Source organism: Thermobia domestica, chromosome 4 (assembly GCF_964235325.1).
Source record: "Thermobia domestica chromosome 4, izTheDome1.hap1.1, whole genome shotgun sequence".
NCBI lineage: Eukaryota > Metazoa > Arthropoda > Insecta > Zygentoma > Lepismatidae > Thermobia > Thermobia domestica.
The window spans coordinates 22,069,116-22,086,030 of NC_137457.1; the positions used below are offsets into that span (position 1 = coordinate 22,069,116).

The 16,915-nt window shown below is 34.2% G+C and overlaps 1 protein-coding gene across 1 annotated transcript in view; it reads left to right on the plus strand.

The window, feature by feature from the left end:
- LOC145682697 (sodium channel protein Nach-like) overlaps nucleotides 1-16,915 on the plus strand; it is an 81,715-nt gene that overhangs the window by 32,376 nt on the left and 32,424 nt on the right. The window contains exons 6-8 of the mRNA XM_081754085.1: nucleotides 2,957-3,068; nucleotides 9,389-9,665; nucleotides 16,835-16,891. Coding sequence (XP_081610211.1) covers nucleotides 2,957-3,068; nucleotides 9,389-9,665; nucleotides 16,835-16,891 — 446 coding nt within the window. The remainder of the gene's footprint in view (nucleotides 1-2,956; nucleotides 3,069-9,388; nucleotides 9,666-16,834; nucleotides 16,892-16,915) is intronic.

Genomic DNA, 16,915 nt, shown 5'->3' on the forward strand with positions numbered 1-16,915 from the left:
TACAGTATATATTGTATTTTGGGGGGGCTCCGTAATCTTCTAATAGCTATAGAGTTGGACTCACGTAAGAGTTCTATTTCCTTCTGCTGCATTTCTACGTTCACTCACCCTAACTGGGAAGTCACATGAATAAATGATGTTACAGCCATAACGTCCTTAATGCTCTTGATACGTCTGTTACGGATAGATGGACGCTACGCCCTGTCCATATGTTCGTCGGTAGACTATACGTTGTTTAACTGCTCGCTAACAGATGGCGTTGGAGAGACTTAGGCCAACAAAGAGCTGTCACGCCAGGGGTTAGTTAGTTAGTTACCCTAACTTTTGTTCTTAAGCCACAATTAGTTAACTTTTTTCAAGAAAGTCCATACCCAACTTTGATGGCAGAGGTCTGCAGCACAGGAAAATACTTTACGCGAATACTATGTAAGTAAAAGTCTATTTTCATGAAAAAAACTGATTAATATTGGATGATTTCCGTAAATCCCGTATAATATATACTTTCTTTGTTATTTTGTTCTCTTAGAAAACTCAAATGAATAATGATAAAAAGATCAATAATTTAAAAAGAATTGTGAGGAGAAATATTCTAAGCTCATTAATTCACAAAGTAGAAGTGAGATTGAAATTTTATCTTATAAATGTTCAATCTTCCATGTTTGAACTATCTCAGAATCACACAGTTGCATTGCTTTTTACAGCAGCCGTCTGAAAGTACTGAGCCTTTTGCGTACGAAATGATGTTGGTGCTCTTAATCTCTGGGTAAATGGGTTCCAATGGCTTAGACCTCACATCGTTTGCGGGCCGCGCTGACTCAGTGGTAGAACGTTCACCTCTGGTGCGTGGAGTCTCGGGTTCAAACCCTGCTCTCGCCAAGTGAACATTTTGGTGGACAAATACTGTGTGCGTCGGTTCCTCGGGGTTCTTCCGTTTCCTCCCACTTTCTTCATTCTACCATTTCAATCATTTCTCATCATTACCGTCTCCTTTAGCCTAACCGGCATAATTGTGGGACGTAAAACTCAAAGATTTCATTTCATTCTTTCACATCATTTGCCAGCTGATAGTTAAAACTACTAGATAAACAAAAGGTAGTGAAATTCGTATAATCAGGCATAAGGTATTGCGTCATGAACATGGCCAACTGAACTTTCAGGAAAATTGCGCTGTATTTTACAATTTTATTTCACAAAGGACACAAGTGCTGAACAAGCCTGAGAAGAAATTTGTCCTGTTAATGGGCAAGATATGCTGTCGAAAGCAATACTCGGAAGATGATTGAGTCGCTTTCGTTCTGAAAATTTCAGTGTTCAAGATTATCCACGTAATGATCGATCCAAAACTGGAAACGTATTTCAAAAGTGGGACAAGACCGGCAGGAAGCAGTACTGACATCGCCAACTGTTTCAAGACTAAAGAGTGTTAAACCATTTGAAAAAAGCTAGCTGCAAAAAAAAAAAAAAAAAAAAAAAAAAAAAAAAAAAAAAAAAAAAAAAAAAAAAGCTTGACGTCTGGTTACCACATGATCTGACTCTATAAAACATTTACTCGATTAAATTTCCATTTGCAAATCTGTACTGAAAAGTGATGAACTCAAGTCATTTCTGAAGCGATTGATCATGAGTGTTGAAAAGTGCGAGAACAATGTTCGAAAAATAGCGTGGTCAAAGCTAGGACAACTTCCAGAGTCCACTCCACAGGAGCAAACTTATACCGACGTCCAGGAAGGTTATGTCGTGCTTTTGGTGGGACTGGAAGAGCATCATGCAACACGAGCTAGTACCTCCAGGCAGAACCATAAACTCGGATCTGTACTGTTGAGAACTAGCGCGAGTTCACCAAGCAGTTCAAAAGAAACCGCTGGAACAAGTGGTGTCCACCCCCCTTATGTCCATGACGCACCCCCCCCAATTGTCTATCCATAGGTGTTCTTCCATGAAAAAAAAAAATATTTTCGATTAATTTTTACACCCCCTCAAACATATTTATATAGATTTTAACCCCCCCAAATATTTCAATGACGCAGTTTGCATCATAGCCCCCCTTGTGGGCACCCCTGGCTGGAACTGATCAACAGGAAATGTGTCGTACACCATACTGACAACGCCATACCCCATTCATATTTAACGATCCTTCAGAAATTGAGAGAACTTAGCTGGAAGGTTTTAATGTATCCACAACATTGTCAGACTATCACTTGTTTCGTTCTATGCATTTCGTAAAGTTAGTTTAAAGAAAGAGACCTGTGAAAACTACGTGTCACTTTTGTTTTAACTACAAAAGTTCAACATTATAGTTTTGCTTTTAAAAAAAAAAAAAAAAAAAAAAAATCATAAAGCAAAATGGTGCATATGTGGCTTCATAAATTTATTTTCAAGTAAAAATAAATTTATTTTAACTCATAAAGGCTCAATATTTTGTAGACAACCTGATATATGAAGGGTGTTCGAAAATTCCTGTACTATAGACAAGATCACATAATTTAATTAATGTGCTCTTCGTTGAATTCTACACGTTTGTAGGTGGAATCGAAAATTGTACCTCCCACACACATAGGACACGGGGCACACCGGGACATAAATAGGACCAATCGCTCTGCATACATCTTTCGTTCCCTCGAATTCCTACAGTAATGATCCGAGTTTGATTTAGGAATGCGGTTGTCGTTCAGGGAGCTAACATGATTTGATCTCACTTGCAAAATCACAGTTTGAGTAATAGCAGAATTATTTCCACTCATTCATTGTGCCACGGCATCACTTACTATTACAACAAAAGAAAGAAAAAATACATTGTTAGAACTTATGCTAGGAACGTTTACAGATACTTGTACATCTTGATTGTGTCGATGAAACTAACTATATCTTTGAAAACAAGGAAATAAATTTGTACTGATATGAGAGACATATCTGAAGAACACACTTTACATAACACATTTTTCACATATTTTTACAGGCGGAAGTTTGAAGAAAAACGCACTACGGAAGCTGGTTCTCATTATGGGTTGGAGATATCATTAAGAGATTCAACTGCATGGACGCATACCAAAGCAGTATATGCAGCTGCTGTACGTATTTTTTTTTTCTTTCTTTCTTTCTTAAAATGTACGCACAGTCGCAAGTATTATGGTAAGGGACAGTATTTGTGTCGTCTGAAGGCGGTGGTCTTAGTTCTCTTTAAACGCTATCAGCAAATGAGAAGACTGCAGTGTTGCCAGAGAACGAGCTATGTTTCTTACCTGCCGCGTTCTCACGTTGTAGTGCGTCTTTTTAACCATCTCTTTACTACATGCAACGTCGCGTCGTAGCTTCCGCTTCATTCAACAACCCTACACGCAATCGATTATGTTCGGCACTTTAATATCCTTTACTTTTTTTCTTTCCTTGGAAAGTACATAAAGCTTATATGTTTATTCTTTACTGTATTTTTAAGAAAGTATTCACAGATCTATGGATGTCCGCAGGATTTTTCGCAGGAGGAAGGGGCACAAAAATTTGCAATGATTTGGCTTAAAAACAAATATTATGGCCTTTTGGCACATCAGATTCAGCTTGGGTTACGGAAAGGAAAAGAACATACAGAGGAGTCACCAAGGAGCTGATTTGTTTTGTACCATGATATTTCTATAATATTAACAATAATATTTCTATTTATAATTCTATAATATTTCTATTTCTTTTATTAAAACATAGGGTGAAGCAGAAGAAATACATGTTTTTTTTTAAACTGCTAGTACTCGGCGACAAGTAGGGGTATTGATTTTGGTTGTTGGCAGATAACTCAGACAATGCAGCTTCAATCGTTATGAGCGTTGGAGCATAGAGCATCGTTTGTTCACAGTCGAGCAGTTTTTTAGAAACAATGATTCTGTGGTCACGGTTCAATGTCTTTTCCGTCGAAAATTTAATGTCGAACTTCGAGATATAGCCCAGATCGAAACTCTTTACTCCGATGGGTTGCTCCGTCTTCTTTAGCTTAACCAGCATAACCGTGGCACGTAAAACTCAAAAATTTCATTTCATTTCATTTCATTTTCCGATGGGTTGCAGCGTTCAAAAACTGGATCTGTGATAAGAAAGAAAATTTGAGATCATGTAAGATGCGATGAAGCAACGACGTGACATACCGAGCGATACAGCCTAGCGCCTAGCGGATCGTTTCGGACTAGCAAAAATTGCTCTTTTCACTGTACGTTTTCCGGAGTTCGAATGGAACGGGAAAAACCAGGTAGTTTGTTTTTCATCACAGATCCAGTACTTCTGAACGCTGCAACCCATCGGAGTATAGTGTTTCGATCTGGGACTGTTACTCTATGTGCGACACTAAACTTTCCAACGAAAACATGTTGAACCGTGACCACAGAATCATTGTTTCTTAAGAACTGCTCGACCGCGAACACACGATGCTCTACGCTGCTCTAACGCTCCATAGCGACTGAAACTTCATTCTCTGAGCTGTCTGTCAACGGTCACTCAAAATCAATACGCCTAATCGTCGCCAAGTATTAGAGGTTTAGAAAACATGCGTTTCCTCTGCTCCATCCTTTCTATTCAACTATTATAAGTGTTAATATCTACTTCTCTTTAAATGTATGCATAGCCCAACTGTAACTATTATTTTCTCTCTCTCTCTCTCTCTCTCTCTCTCTCTCTTTCTTTCTTTCTTTCTTTCTTTCTTTCTTTCTTTATTTCACTCTCTCTCTCTCTGTCTCTCTTTAAATATTAACATGTTTCATATTTTCTGTGACTAATTCCTACTTCTAGATTTGATATAGACTCTTCGTTCAAACAGCCTTGGTATGCAAAGACGCAAGAAAAAAATCGTAACGAACTGCCAGAACTAAAAAAAGAAAAGTAATTAATTGCGAATTTAGGTGAACATAAATTGTGCAGTCAAATGTGAAATGTTAACGTTCCGTTTCGACGATTGAGGGTTCGTGAATCAAATCTCTTTAAATTTAGCCGGACCCAATGTTTCACTCAAGTTTTCAAACGCCAGATCTTTGATACCTAGATACAAGTAATTTCTATTTACACTGAATAGCTCGAGAACACCTCTCTCAACTCTTACGCGAGTAGTTACTAAACTGTCCGCTTCCCATGACATGCATAAAAAGAAAATTTCCATTAAGGTCTTTACAACATTTAACTGAAATTAAAATGCTCTTACCTTACTTGAAATCAGCGATCACTAATGGGAGAATGAATATCCTTATCTAGCTTCCTGTGGGGTTTTCTGGATAATTTGAAGCACATAAGAATGTCGGTATTGCCTTTATGTGTTATTATATTTATATTATAAAACTACATTGTATTATTATTATTATTATTATTATTATTATTATTATTATTATTATTATTATTATTATTATTATTATTATTATTATAGTAGTAGTAGTATTCCGATCGTAAGAAAGTAATTGCAGATTCGCTGATTTTAATGATTAAAAGCGTTTTCGGGTACTATTCAGATCAGACAATACTACCAGTAAGTAAATCTATGTTAAATGTAAGATAAATAGTTTAAGCTAAATGAAAATGTAACAAATATTAAATAACAACTGAAAAATGAGAAATCTATATGAGCTACGCATCATAATTTATTTCTGTAATATAAAAATTTATATAGATTACATTGACACATTTTAAGTACTTCTGACAATTTTTATAAGAATAATATAGTCACTTAATTCTTTAAAGTGCATTGATGCTTGTCCATGGATAGTAAAATTACAATATTTGTAATTTTTGTATTTATTCCGCTTGAGTTCGCAGTTGCGAACTAGACCAATGCATGTTTAGTTATTTACAAAATTGATAGTAAGAGCTTAAACTATCAGTACATCCAGTATTTTCAATAAATTATCAATTACACATTCTAAGTTATAGCTGCCAGAAAGAAATGAAGTAATTGCTTGTAGATGCTATAAAATACTTTCGAATAACTAAAATGAAGACAAAAAGAAACACTTATCTTACATCCAGTGAAGTAGAAGATAATTTAAACTGTTTCGGTAGGAGATGGTACCTTTTTCAGTGATTTCTGTATGATACTAAATCGTGTCATTTATGTAGGTTTATGACTCCTGGTACAGAAAAGTAAATAAAATTTTCAGTTCTCAAAACTATGTTACACTGGGATTCTTGAAAAACTTCTTTTCAAATCTGACAAATATTTTCATTATTTGGAGATTGTTGAAAGTTTTGTTCTTCATTTTTTCGATATGATTAAAGCTTAAGTTGTCTCTTCTGGTCACTGATAGTACTTAAAAAGGCAGTTTCTTAATTTTTGAGTATTTAAATTCACGTATACATCTATAATACCTTCAATCTTAAGATGAGCAGGACTCGGAATACTTTTCAATGCAACTGGACAAAGATCGAATTTAGCTCGGCGTGGTACAATGCATGTCTTAAAATCCTTTGGCGAATGTAGTTGGTTGTCAGTTGTGTGGAAAAATTTTTTGGTTTCACATCTTAAATATATATTATTTATTTGACATCTAGAAACGAAATTGTAAACAACTTATGAGCTAAAAGCTGTTGTCAGTTGTCTTATTTTGCAGTACTTCGTTGACGATCATAGAACGTTTTGCTGATTATTTTGTGCTGAAGTCGTTTCATTTTTTATTTCGGTAGTAATATGTGATCGAACCAAAATAGATGAAGAAGAAATAGCAAGTGTTCTCGATGAGTTAATGTTTGTTTGTGGTTTTGACAGCGAAGTTGACAATTTCTGGATATCATGATTTGCGATTCTGAAAGTCATCATCTATGTATTCCCAAAAGACAATCAGAAAAGTTAATTAGAAGAAACAATGTATAAAATACTCATAAACATCAATCACGCGCGCAGAAGACATGTAAATATGAATAAATTATGTTTTTGTTCATTTATTCATCTGCAGTGATTCTTCTCGCTCATCGGTAACACAAGTGTTAACTGCGTATGAACTGTTTTCATTCTTTTTGCACATTGGTGCTTTTTGTACATTTTTCATGAAGCAAAACGCAGTAATTTCATACAACTTTCTAAGAGTTTCACCCAATGACTACAATAAGTAAAATTTTGCACTTTTTCTACTTAATATTTCTGTTATAAAATTTGTTTTCATCTAAGTAAACGAATATTTGTTTGAAGTAATATTGTAGTATTTTCACTCAACAATATCATTAAAAGTTCTATTTGTCTAAAATTCGGAGGTTTAAAGATGTATTTGCTACGTGCTTTGCAAAATCTACCGTCTTTTAGTGCTTGAAATACGTCGTCTAAAAATGCACTAAAACGGCAAAAAGCTGGAATTTCCATATCCATATAACCACAGGAGCGAACATGTTAATAACCAGAAAATAGATTTAATATCATGCAGAAGCTCGCCAATAATGAAAAAGTGTACATACAAGGACATACAACCTGAAAACAGTGGAAATAACTACGAATTGTGACGTGGTTAGTTTCAAGTTTTTTTTTCTTTTTTCTTTCTTTTGTTTTTAATCCAACACAGTTTTGATAAACGAAGTTTTCATTTATTTTTCACCCTGAAGAGCTCTACTAGTAGACAAACCCCACAAATGATAGGATTTAGTGTTTTACTGAAGTCATTGAAAAAGCTACCAGCAAACACGGAAACAGTTTGCATAATTCTCTAATTCACTTTATGAAAGGTAAGAATTCCTTTAATTAAAAACTCAAGCAGCTTAATTAAGACTCTTAACAACCTGCTCTCTTAGTTTTTCAAGCCATAGAGCCCCGAGAAAAACGCAAAATCTCCCGTTTTTTCACGCAAGCGTCCCTTTTTAATTCATAGTTACATAGTATAATAGAAATGTTTGTGTGGACTTTAACAGTGTTTTCAAGGAAAGATCAACTCTTCTACTTGTGCAAGAAATTCAGTCATCAAAAACTGAGTTCGTTTCGTTCAATAGAGGTTCAGAGATAGATGTCTATCAATTAAATGTGTTTGAGTCAGACCATGTAGACCCAAACGTCGAGTGTGGTTTTTTTTTTTTTTTTTTTTTTTTTCGCCACCTTTCTTCAAATGGCCTTACACTATTTAAATATGAAGGTTTAGGTCATTTTCGATGTCATGACCGTTTACATGCCGATCTTATTCAACTTTGCTAGAATATCATTCACCTTCGCTGTGATTACTCACTCAACTCGAAAAGCACCTTGGATATTGAAATTCTCAGAAAGAATCCTTTCTAACCATCTTTTGACAGTTCCTTTTCATAATACATTTTTGTTCATTAATAGTACAAATTTCTTCACAGGCTTAGACAGCATTTGTGTCTTTTTCGAAATAACATTGTAAATTGTTTTGCGGAAAGTTCAGTCAATCATCTTCACGGTGCAATAGTTTATATCTGGTTATTGAATTCCACCACTTTTTGCACATCTATTAGCGGGATGGAAAAAAATCATTTTTGTTGATTTTTTTATTTAAATCGATTTTTTAATTTAAATCACATATAATACAAATAATACAAATCCTCTTCCTCGTATAATACAAACAATGATTGATATTTGAAAGGGACATATTTTTTAAAAATCAGGCGGTCCAAAACTACCTTGCGACACCAAATACATATAACATACGTATATTTCGCCTGTACAACACTTTTTAAGTTTCGGAGAAGGAATCCCCCCACACTACATATGCCACTGTTATCTGGGAACAAACAAACGTGCAGACCAAAAAAAAAAAAAAACTTTTCGTTTTAAATGTTGATGGTGATTTTCCTGGTAGAATAGTTACCAATTTGCAAACCCTATCTTACGAAGAGAAGAAAGCAGGATTGCCCCGTTACCCGTTCTAAACGGGATTTTCCCTAATCATTATTTGCGTGGAACATAATATGCTGTACATGTATCATGTCTTTCATTGTATAATGATTATTAGCTTCCATAATTGAAATAATAGAACAGAAACGGGACTTCACTTATTTTCACTTCAAATTAATTTATTTCGAAATTTGATTAAAATCAGCAATTTTTATTTTAAAACTCGGCTGATTTTGAATCGTGATTTAATTCGTGATTTAAAACAGAATGACTGTCTATTAATTTCACCACATGGGACATTGGCTAGTGTTATACAACTAAGAACCTGATTTTCCGGAAGTGATATAATTTAAGCGGACTTAAAGAAGAGATCAATATAATAAAATAATTAAAATTTTTGCTCGTTTTAAAGAGAAAAACATATTTTACCATATAAAACAACGGGATCAAGATGATATATTCAACATTATAACTGTGTCGTGTAAAAGATAAATGAAATTCTTAGAATATAAATATTTAAAGTAAAGTAAACCAAAATTACTTAAAATTAATGAATTACATATGAAATATGCAACATATTGTACAAATTTATTTTCTTTTTAGGTAATGGTACAAAACACCGATCATTTTCCGGATGCAGTAAAGAGTTATCTAGTTCCCGTAGGTGCAACCACTCTCATCAGCCTCACAGCTTCCGATACAGTAGCTACGAAAGCGTTGAGAAATGTTCCTGAGGATGTTCGTAATTGTTTGTTTTCTGAAGAAAGAAAAATCACTCTGGGTGTCAACTATACCCAGAGGAATTGCATCATGTGGTGTAGGATGACCAGTCTAATTAGCAAATGCAGTTGTGTTCCGTTTTTCTATCCACAAATCAGTAGTAAGTAGACGAGAAACAAATATTATCAATACAACGATCTACAAAATCATGACATTCCTAAATATGTCGTAGGCCATCCGTAGCTTGTATATGGCAAGGAAGAAATACACATCCGTTACTCTCATGTGTCATTTTGTCCATGTAAATCATGATTACATATGCCTAAGCAACATCATAACAAGCTATTCTATCAGGCCTTGTTTCTATAACGTCAAACTATACACAACAACACACTGAGCAAGACTATGTGACAATATATATATATATATATATATATATATATATATATATAAAACACACAACCTTGTTTTATATATACGTAAAAAGTAATCTCCGATTGGTCTCTGTGCGTGGAGTAGTGAGAGCAGAGCCACCATTTACCCAGACGCGCGCGGTATATCAGTCTGCATCCAGCAGTGGTAGAGTAAAGGTTGTCTGATGACTAGTTCCACTTTTGTAGCGTCTCAAAATGTGTGCTACGATAGAAAACCCCGCCAAGTGCGAGGTGCGAGCTGTTATACGTTTTCTTACGGCGAAACTATATTCGGCCACAACTATTCATCGAGAACTTTGTGCCGTGTATGAACCATAGACGCTGCACCCACATTAACTTCGATTTTCAGATTTCCTACAATAATCCTTTCTATTTTGTATATTTCTTGTTTTCTATTTTTGGATATATTTGAACGACTTCTTAAGTGTCTTATAAGTAGACTTCGGATTTTTGCATATTTGCATGTTTTTTTCCTGATGTAATATTGATATGTTCTTTAAAACAGAAATTCGTTTCAGGTGTTTTGGGGTAAAAGAGCAGAGTTTTATAGTGCATATATTTGCATATTTCGGTGGTTAGTGCATGTTTATGTCGTTACTGCATATAAATGCATATTTAAAGGAACGACCAAATTGATAATTTTTAACGTCCAACAACTTTCCTCATAAATGGAATTTCAAGTTTCTAATATAAAAGACTCAAGAACTTGAAATGGTTCATTGTTGTCAGTTTAAAATATCTTCCAAGGTCATGTGAAAGGAGAACAAGAAAGGGATGAGTGATTCATTCTCCCAGCAGTGATACATGACTGTCACCTTTTTGGAAGAAGATATAAATAACAGTGTCAAATCACTTACGACAAAATTTTCACGTCACCCATCTCTGAAGTTAAAGTTTGCTACTGTTGTGTGTATGTGTGTGGATTTTAAATTAGTGGTCCTGTGGCAGTATAAGAATACAAAAAGGAAAATCTGGGTCTGAAGTTATAGTGTGACACCTTCAAATTTGAATTTTAACTAGGTTAGAATTTTGTTCAATTTTTGTCCATTTTTGTGCACCCAAAAAAATTTTTTGCACCATTCAAATAAATGAGAGAGGGCCATTTCAAAATTTCGGCCACTTCGATCACCTGTAGAGCGACATCTTCAAATTTGAATTTTAACTAGCTCAGAATTTTGTCCATTTTTGTCCACCTAAGAAAAGATTTTGTACCTTCAAATAAACGAGGGAGGACCATTTCAAAATTTGGCCACTTCGATTACCTGTAGAGCGACATCTTCAAACTTGAATTTTAACTAGCTCAGATCTTGTCCAATTTCTTGTCCATTTTTGTCCATCCAAGAAGAAAAAAATTCTACCACTCAAATAAACGAGGGAGGGCCATTTCAAAATTTCGGCCACTTCGATCACCTGTAGTGCAACATCTTAAAATTCGAATTTTTATTCGCTCAGAATTATGTCGAAATTTTTAACATTTTTGTGCCACCAAGAATAAATTCTGTACCATTGAAATAAACCAGGGACGATCATTTAAAAATTTGGCCACTTGGATTACCTGCAGTGAGACATTTTCAAATTCGAATTTCAACTATCGTGGTGGTACAAAAATCTACAAAAATAGGGAAAATTCTAAGCTAGTTAGAATTCGATTTAAAGATGTCACACTACTGGTGATCGAAATAATCAAAATTTTGAAATGACCCCCTTTGTTAATGTGAATGGTACAATATTTTTATAGTAAAAAAATGTACGGAAATTGGGCAAAATTCTAAGCTAATCAAAATTCGAATTTAAAGATATCGCACTACAGGTAATCGAAGTGGCCAATTTTTTAAATGATCCTCCCTTGTTTATTTTAATTGTACAAAATAGTTTGTTGGTGGTACATGAATGCACAAAAATTGAACAAAATTTTAAGCTTGTTAAAATTTGAATTTAAAGATGTCGCACTACAGGTGATCGATGTGGCCAAATTTTGAAATGGCCCTCTTTCGTTAATTTGAATGGTACAATTTTTTCTTGCGGGGAATAAAAATGGACAAAAATTGGACAAAGATGTCGCACTACTATTAAACGGACCCGAAAAATCTTCTAGAATTTATATTCTGAAACAATGGATTGAAGTTGAGAGACGTTAACAATTCAAGAAGAAAATATATTTTACAAGGTGTATGCTATGCAAATAATATTTTCAAAGTTAGTTTCAGAAGAGGACATTTTTATTTTGCTCGACGCAAAAGGTCAAACTCCAGGAACGCTCTATTTTTTGACCTTCTTATATTTCCATATCAGTTTCAAGTCTGGTAAGGAGTTTATACAACTATGAAACAACGCTGATTTGGCTTTGTTTGTTTGTTTGTTTGTTTTTGTTTCTTGCACACTGGATAGAGTTCATCACAAAGAAACCCAAAGAATGTATTTCGGGAAGAAATGAACAACCCTTTTAAAAATGAGCTCTAAATTAATTAAAATATTTGCCTTACAAAATCTAAAACTTGTCACAGCAGTTATTTTCTGAGATAAGGAGATAAGTTCCCAAGTTTTCCTTAAGGAGTTTATAATGATATTTAAATATAAGCTTGTGTTGCTTTGATACGCACCTCTGTCTCTCGAAACATAACTTGCCTCCTAAGTCTTGTGTTATGTTTTCAATAACTTTACCTTCTTCCCATTATGCTACATGTCTCGCTTAAATCACTTTATTCCATTCACAGTATCAATATTATGCACTGTAAATTTTTGCTGTTTGGAACGGACAATGCTACGCTAGAAGAAAATATCCTAGGATTTACACATAGTTGGATACAAAAAGTAATTTCAAGTGGATTTATTTTCTTTTAAACAAGAACATAAGGTTTTTGAATACAGGCTTTTAATACAGTAAAAGTTACCTTCAACAGGCCCCTGATTAAACAGAAATTTATTTTAAACGAATGTATTTCATGATCCCATGAATTTAAAGGTAAAAAATGGTTAAATTTTCTTGATTAGGCGGAACTTGTGTTGCGAACAACGGATGATAAAATATACATTTTAACGCGACGACAAGGAACAACAAATTAAAACTGATTGATACAAATAGATTTGGGGATCATTCCAACTATTTGAAAATTAACAATTCTATAAGGAAATTTTTTTTTTACATTTTTTCCCACTATAATCACTTTATTCTGCACACATTGTTTCCAGAAATCTAAAGTCATTAAATACACAATAATATATATTTTTTTTTCGAGAGTTTGGTGAGAGGAGAGTGATTACAAAAGGAAAATTTCGTCCAAAGCTTTTCCCGGAGGGAGAGTTCCTAGTATCGCTGCTACTAGGATTTTAACGGAATTTTAACGGAAATTTTCAAGTTCCGGAATGCAGCGTTCAGAAAAACTTTAGACATTATGTTAGTGGTTAGGTGTATGAACTACGTTGTCTGTAAAGGTCTTCGTTTACTTGCTACCCTACACATTTAACCGCCATATAAGTCCCTAGATACCGTGTGAATTTTTGAACGAAGTGCAATTTACATAGTTTTCAGATACCAACACCTCGTTCTCTAGTTGGTCTAGAGACATGGAACAAGGAGCATAATATACACAATAAATCAAAAGGGAGCCAAAAGTAGAGAGAGGAGCGCTGAAAAGGGCATAGCATTTACTTTTTGAAACTGTGTGTAGGCTTTTTTTGTTCACTGTAAGTTTTGTGTGCATTAATTCGTAGCATATATAAATACTGTGATTACGGTAAGCCTATGAACAACATTTTTTTTTTATCTCACTATGTCCATTATGTGTATGTATCTTATTTATTTTTTTTTCATAGATCTTCGTTAACTTTAAAACCTTTAACGGAAATTTTCGCGAGTCCTGTTCAATTTCGCTCGGCAGGTTTTATTATATACTTATGCCAGAAATGTTAATATACTTCTCTGAATATATTTATTCTTTATTGGCAGATACTTGGCTCATTCTTTTTTTATTTGTAAATTTATATATAGAATTTATTTATATATATATATATATATATATAGAATATAGATTATATCAGGAGATGTATTTTGATTTCACATACTGACTGAGCTGTTTGAGCCCGAAATAACAAATGTATTCAAGAAGCCTTGGACGCTTGCGGGGCTGAAAACATTAAAAGTGATCTTGCATTTATCAATACTCATTTCAGTTCAATTTCAAACATCATAACGAGGTTAGAAGAACGGGGATTAGGATTTTCTAGTGCATTTGAGCTCTTTGCTTCAATAACGAAACAGAAGCCACGAAGACCAATCGGACAAGCATTTCTTCGAAACGCATAGTCAATAGACGGGAAAAATCCTGACATAAAATTCTTGTCTAATGTAAATAAAGTGTTCCTGGGAACAACGACGCACGAATTTCAAATTTATCAACAAGTAACATTGCTTCTTCGATATACTGTCCCTTAACGACCGTGACACGGAAGGATATTTTCGATGTACAGTAATGTTTTGACTGATAAATGCAGATTGTCCCTTAACGACCCGTGACACGGAAAGAACATTTTCGATGTATGGTAATGTTTTGACTGATGAATGAAGGTTTTTTGCCAGAAAACACCGAAAACTATATAGTTGTATATTGTAGCATGAACGCATCATAGTTATACACCAAGTATATGTAGTTCAAGTAATACATCTTTTTTCTCTAAAGATAATAAAATTCCTCATTTAACTTTAGCTTTTGATTGGTGCATATTTACAATTTTTAGTGCATATTTTCGAGATTTTTAGCGCATATTTGCATGCATATGTTGCTGTTTTTAATGCATATCGATTCCAAGTCTACTTATAAGTTACTTGCTATCATACAGTGTTTTTGTAGTTTTTTTAAGTAAAACTTAAGTGATTATTTTTAATATATTAAGGCTCAATAGAGCAGAGCGTTCTGGCAACAATGTTAGGATGTGTTGCTCCATCCTAGCCTGCTGCACCCATATCACCAAAACCCTGGCACCGCTTATGGTATGAACCAAGTGTGATGCGTGAAGGAGTTGTTCGTGAATAGGTTCGTTCATTTACAAGTGGACGAACAAACATTCATGACGAAGAAAAAAGTGGCAGGGTATCAGTGGTCACTGATGAATTCATTCAGAAAATTGATTTAAAAGTTCGTGGAAGTCGACGTTTCACAATCTCGGAGCTTTCCGTTGAATTTCCACAAATTTCCAATACTGTATTATATGACGTAGTCACATAGAGGTTAGACTACAGGAAGTACTGTGGCTCAGGGCACAATGGGAGAGATTTTTATGCTGATAGAGTTTCTAAGTTAGTATAGAGATATGATAAGTGCTTGAATGTTTATGGAAACTATGTTGTAAAATAGAGAAAAGAAGTAGTTTTCAGAGGTATATAATAAATTCTTCTTGTTTACTTTGGTGCTTTTTTTTTAACCAATCGGAAGTTAATTTCCGAACGGTCCTCGTATTATCATATAGCCTTGCTCAGTTGTTGTTGTGTTTAGCATAACAAGCTATAACTCCTATTGCTTAATTTGGATCCGTGTCTAAACCATATATAAAGACTCCATAACAAAATATGAACACTTTCGATTCCCAGATAGCACGAATACTTGCGGCAAATTTTTGCTTCGTTTAGTGGAGCAAACAATCTGAAAGTTTGCGAAGGCAAAATTTCTTAATATTTATTACAATCTTTCAATATGATCTGCAAATTTTCACAGATTTGTAAAAATAAATTATCCACTGCAATTAACTTGCATATTTTTTGCAAATATAGCGTTGAAAGTTTGCCGTCGCAAACAGTTTGCATTTCTTTAAAAAACTTGTTTTGAAAATTTGCTGAAAGCAAATATGTGATAATGTATCCGAGTGCGCGCACATCGTACCCAGAATTCACTTCGCTACATCAACTGTGACAAAACAAACCGGAAGTGAAAATCGAGAAAAGCCAATACATCAGAGGACTCCAGAATAAACTCACTGGTTTCTTATCACATGTTTTTATTGACCTAGGCAGCCTGACGTTATTTTGTGAATGTGTGTGAGAGTAAGTACAGGGATATGATCGTTGAGTAAGTAGATAAATTGCGATATCCTTTGTCTGTGCGTTTATCGTTCGTAAGTTTCTTATCTTTGGCAAGTAGCTAAAGATGTTTAATGCTTGCCACTAAGAAAAGACGAATCCACATTATAAAAAATTTGATGTTTCTTAAAGTTAGGTTTCACTTTATAAATTTGCAGCAAACATGATCTTGCGACGTGAAAACACTTTCTGCAATGTTGCTGCAAACCTTTTAATATTTTCATCAAATTTATCAGCTCATTTTCGGAAATTTTGTCAAAGAAAATTTGCACAAAATATTTGCAGCAAAGTCCCGGCAAACTTTCTTGCTGTGCAGTCGCAAACATTTCGTTTGTATTGGCAGATGTTTTCATTTCCTGAGGCAACTTTGCTGCAAACTCAGCCAGCGTCAACTTCGTTATTTGCATTGAACTTTCGGCAAATTTTCTCATTTGAAAAGGCAAGTTTTTTGCAAACTTTTTAGTTTGCCTTTGCAAATTTTTAAAACATTTTTAAAAATTTTTCTGTGCTATCTGGGTTGTCTCTTAGTTGTTGTCGAACAACATGGTTATAACAATAAATAAATAAATTAATAAAAAGAAACTCATTAACAATATGTTTGTTACCAAGAAACAATTATCATGCAGCTGTACAAGAAATTTCACAAATGATGACGTAAGCTATATCACAGAAACTAATAATTTTATTTGAATACCAAATTAATGAATAATGGGAAACATTGTACTCGAATACTTTTATCAGGACACAGTATAGATAATGCTTTATGTATTAGCTTTACACGTGTGTAAATGGAAGACATAACTATTATTGTTTCTGCTATTACAGAGACATCATACGAGGAATGCAATTTGACGGAACACTACTGCATCTTAAAACAATTCAGTAAGTATAACTAACGAATTTAGC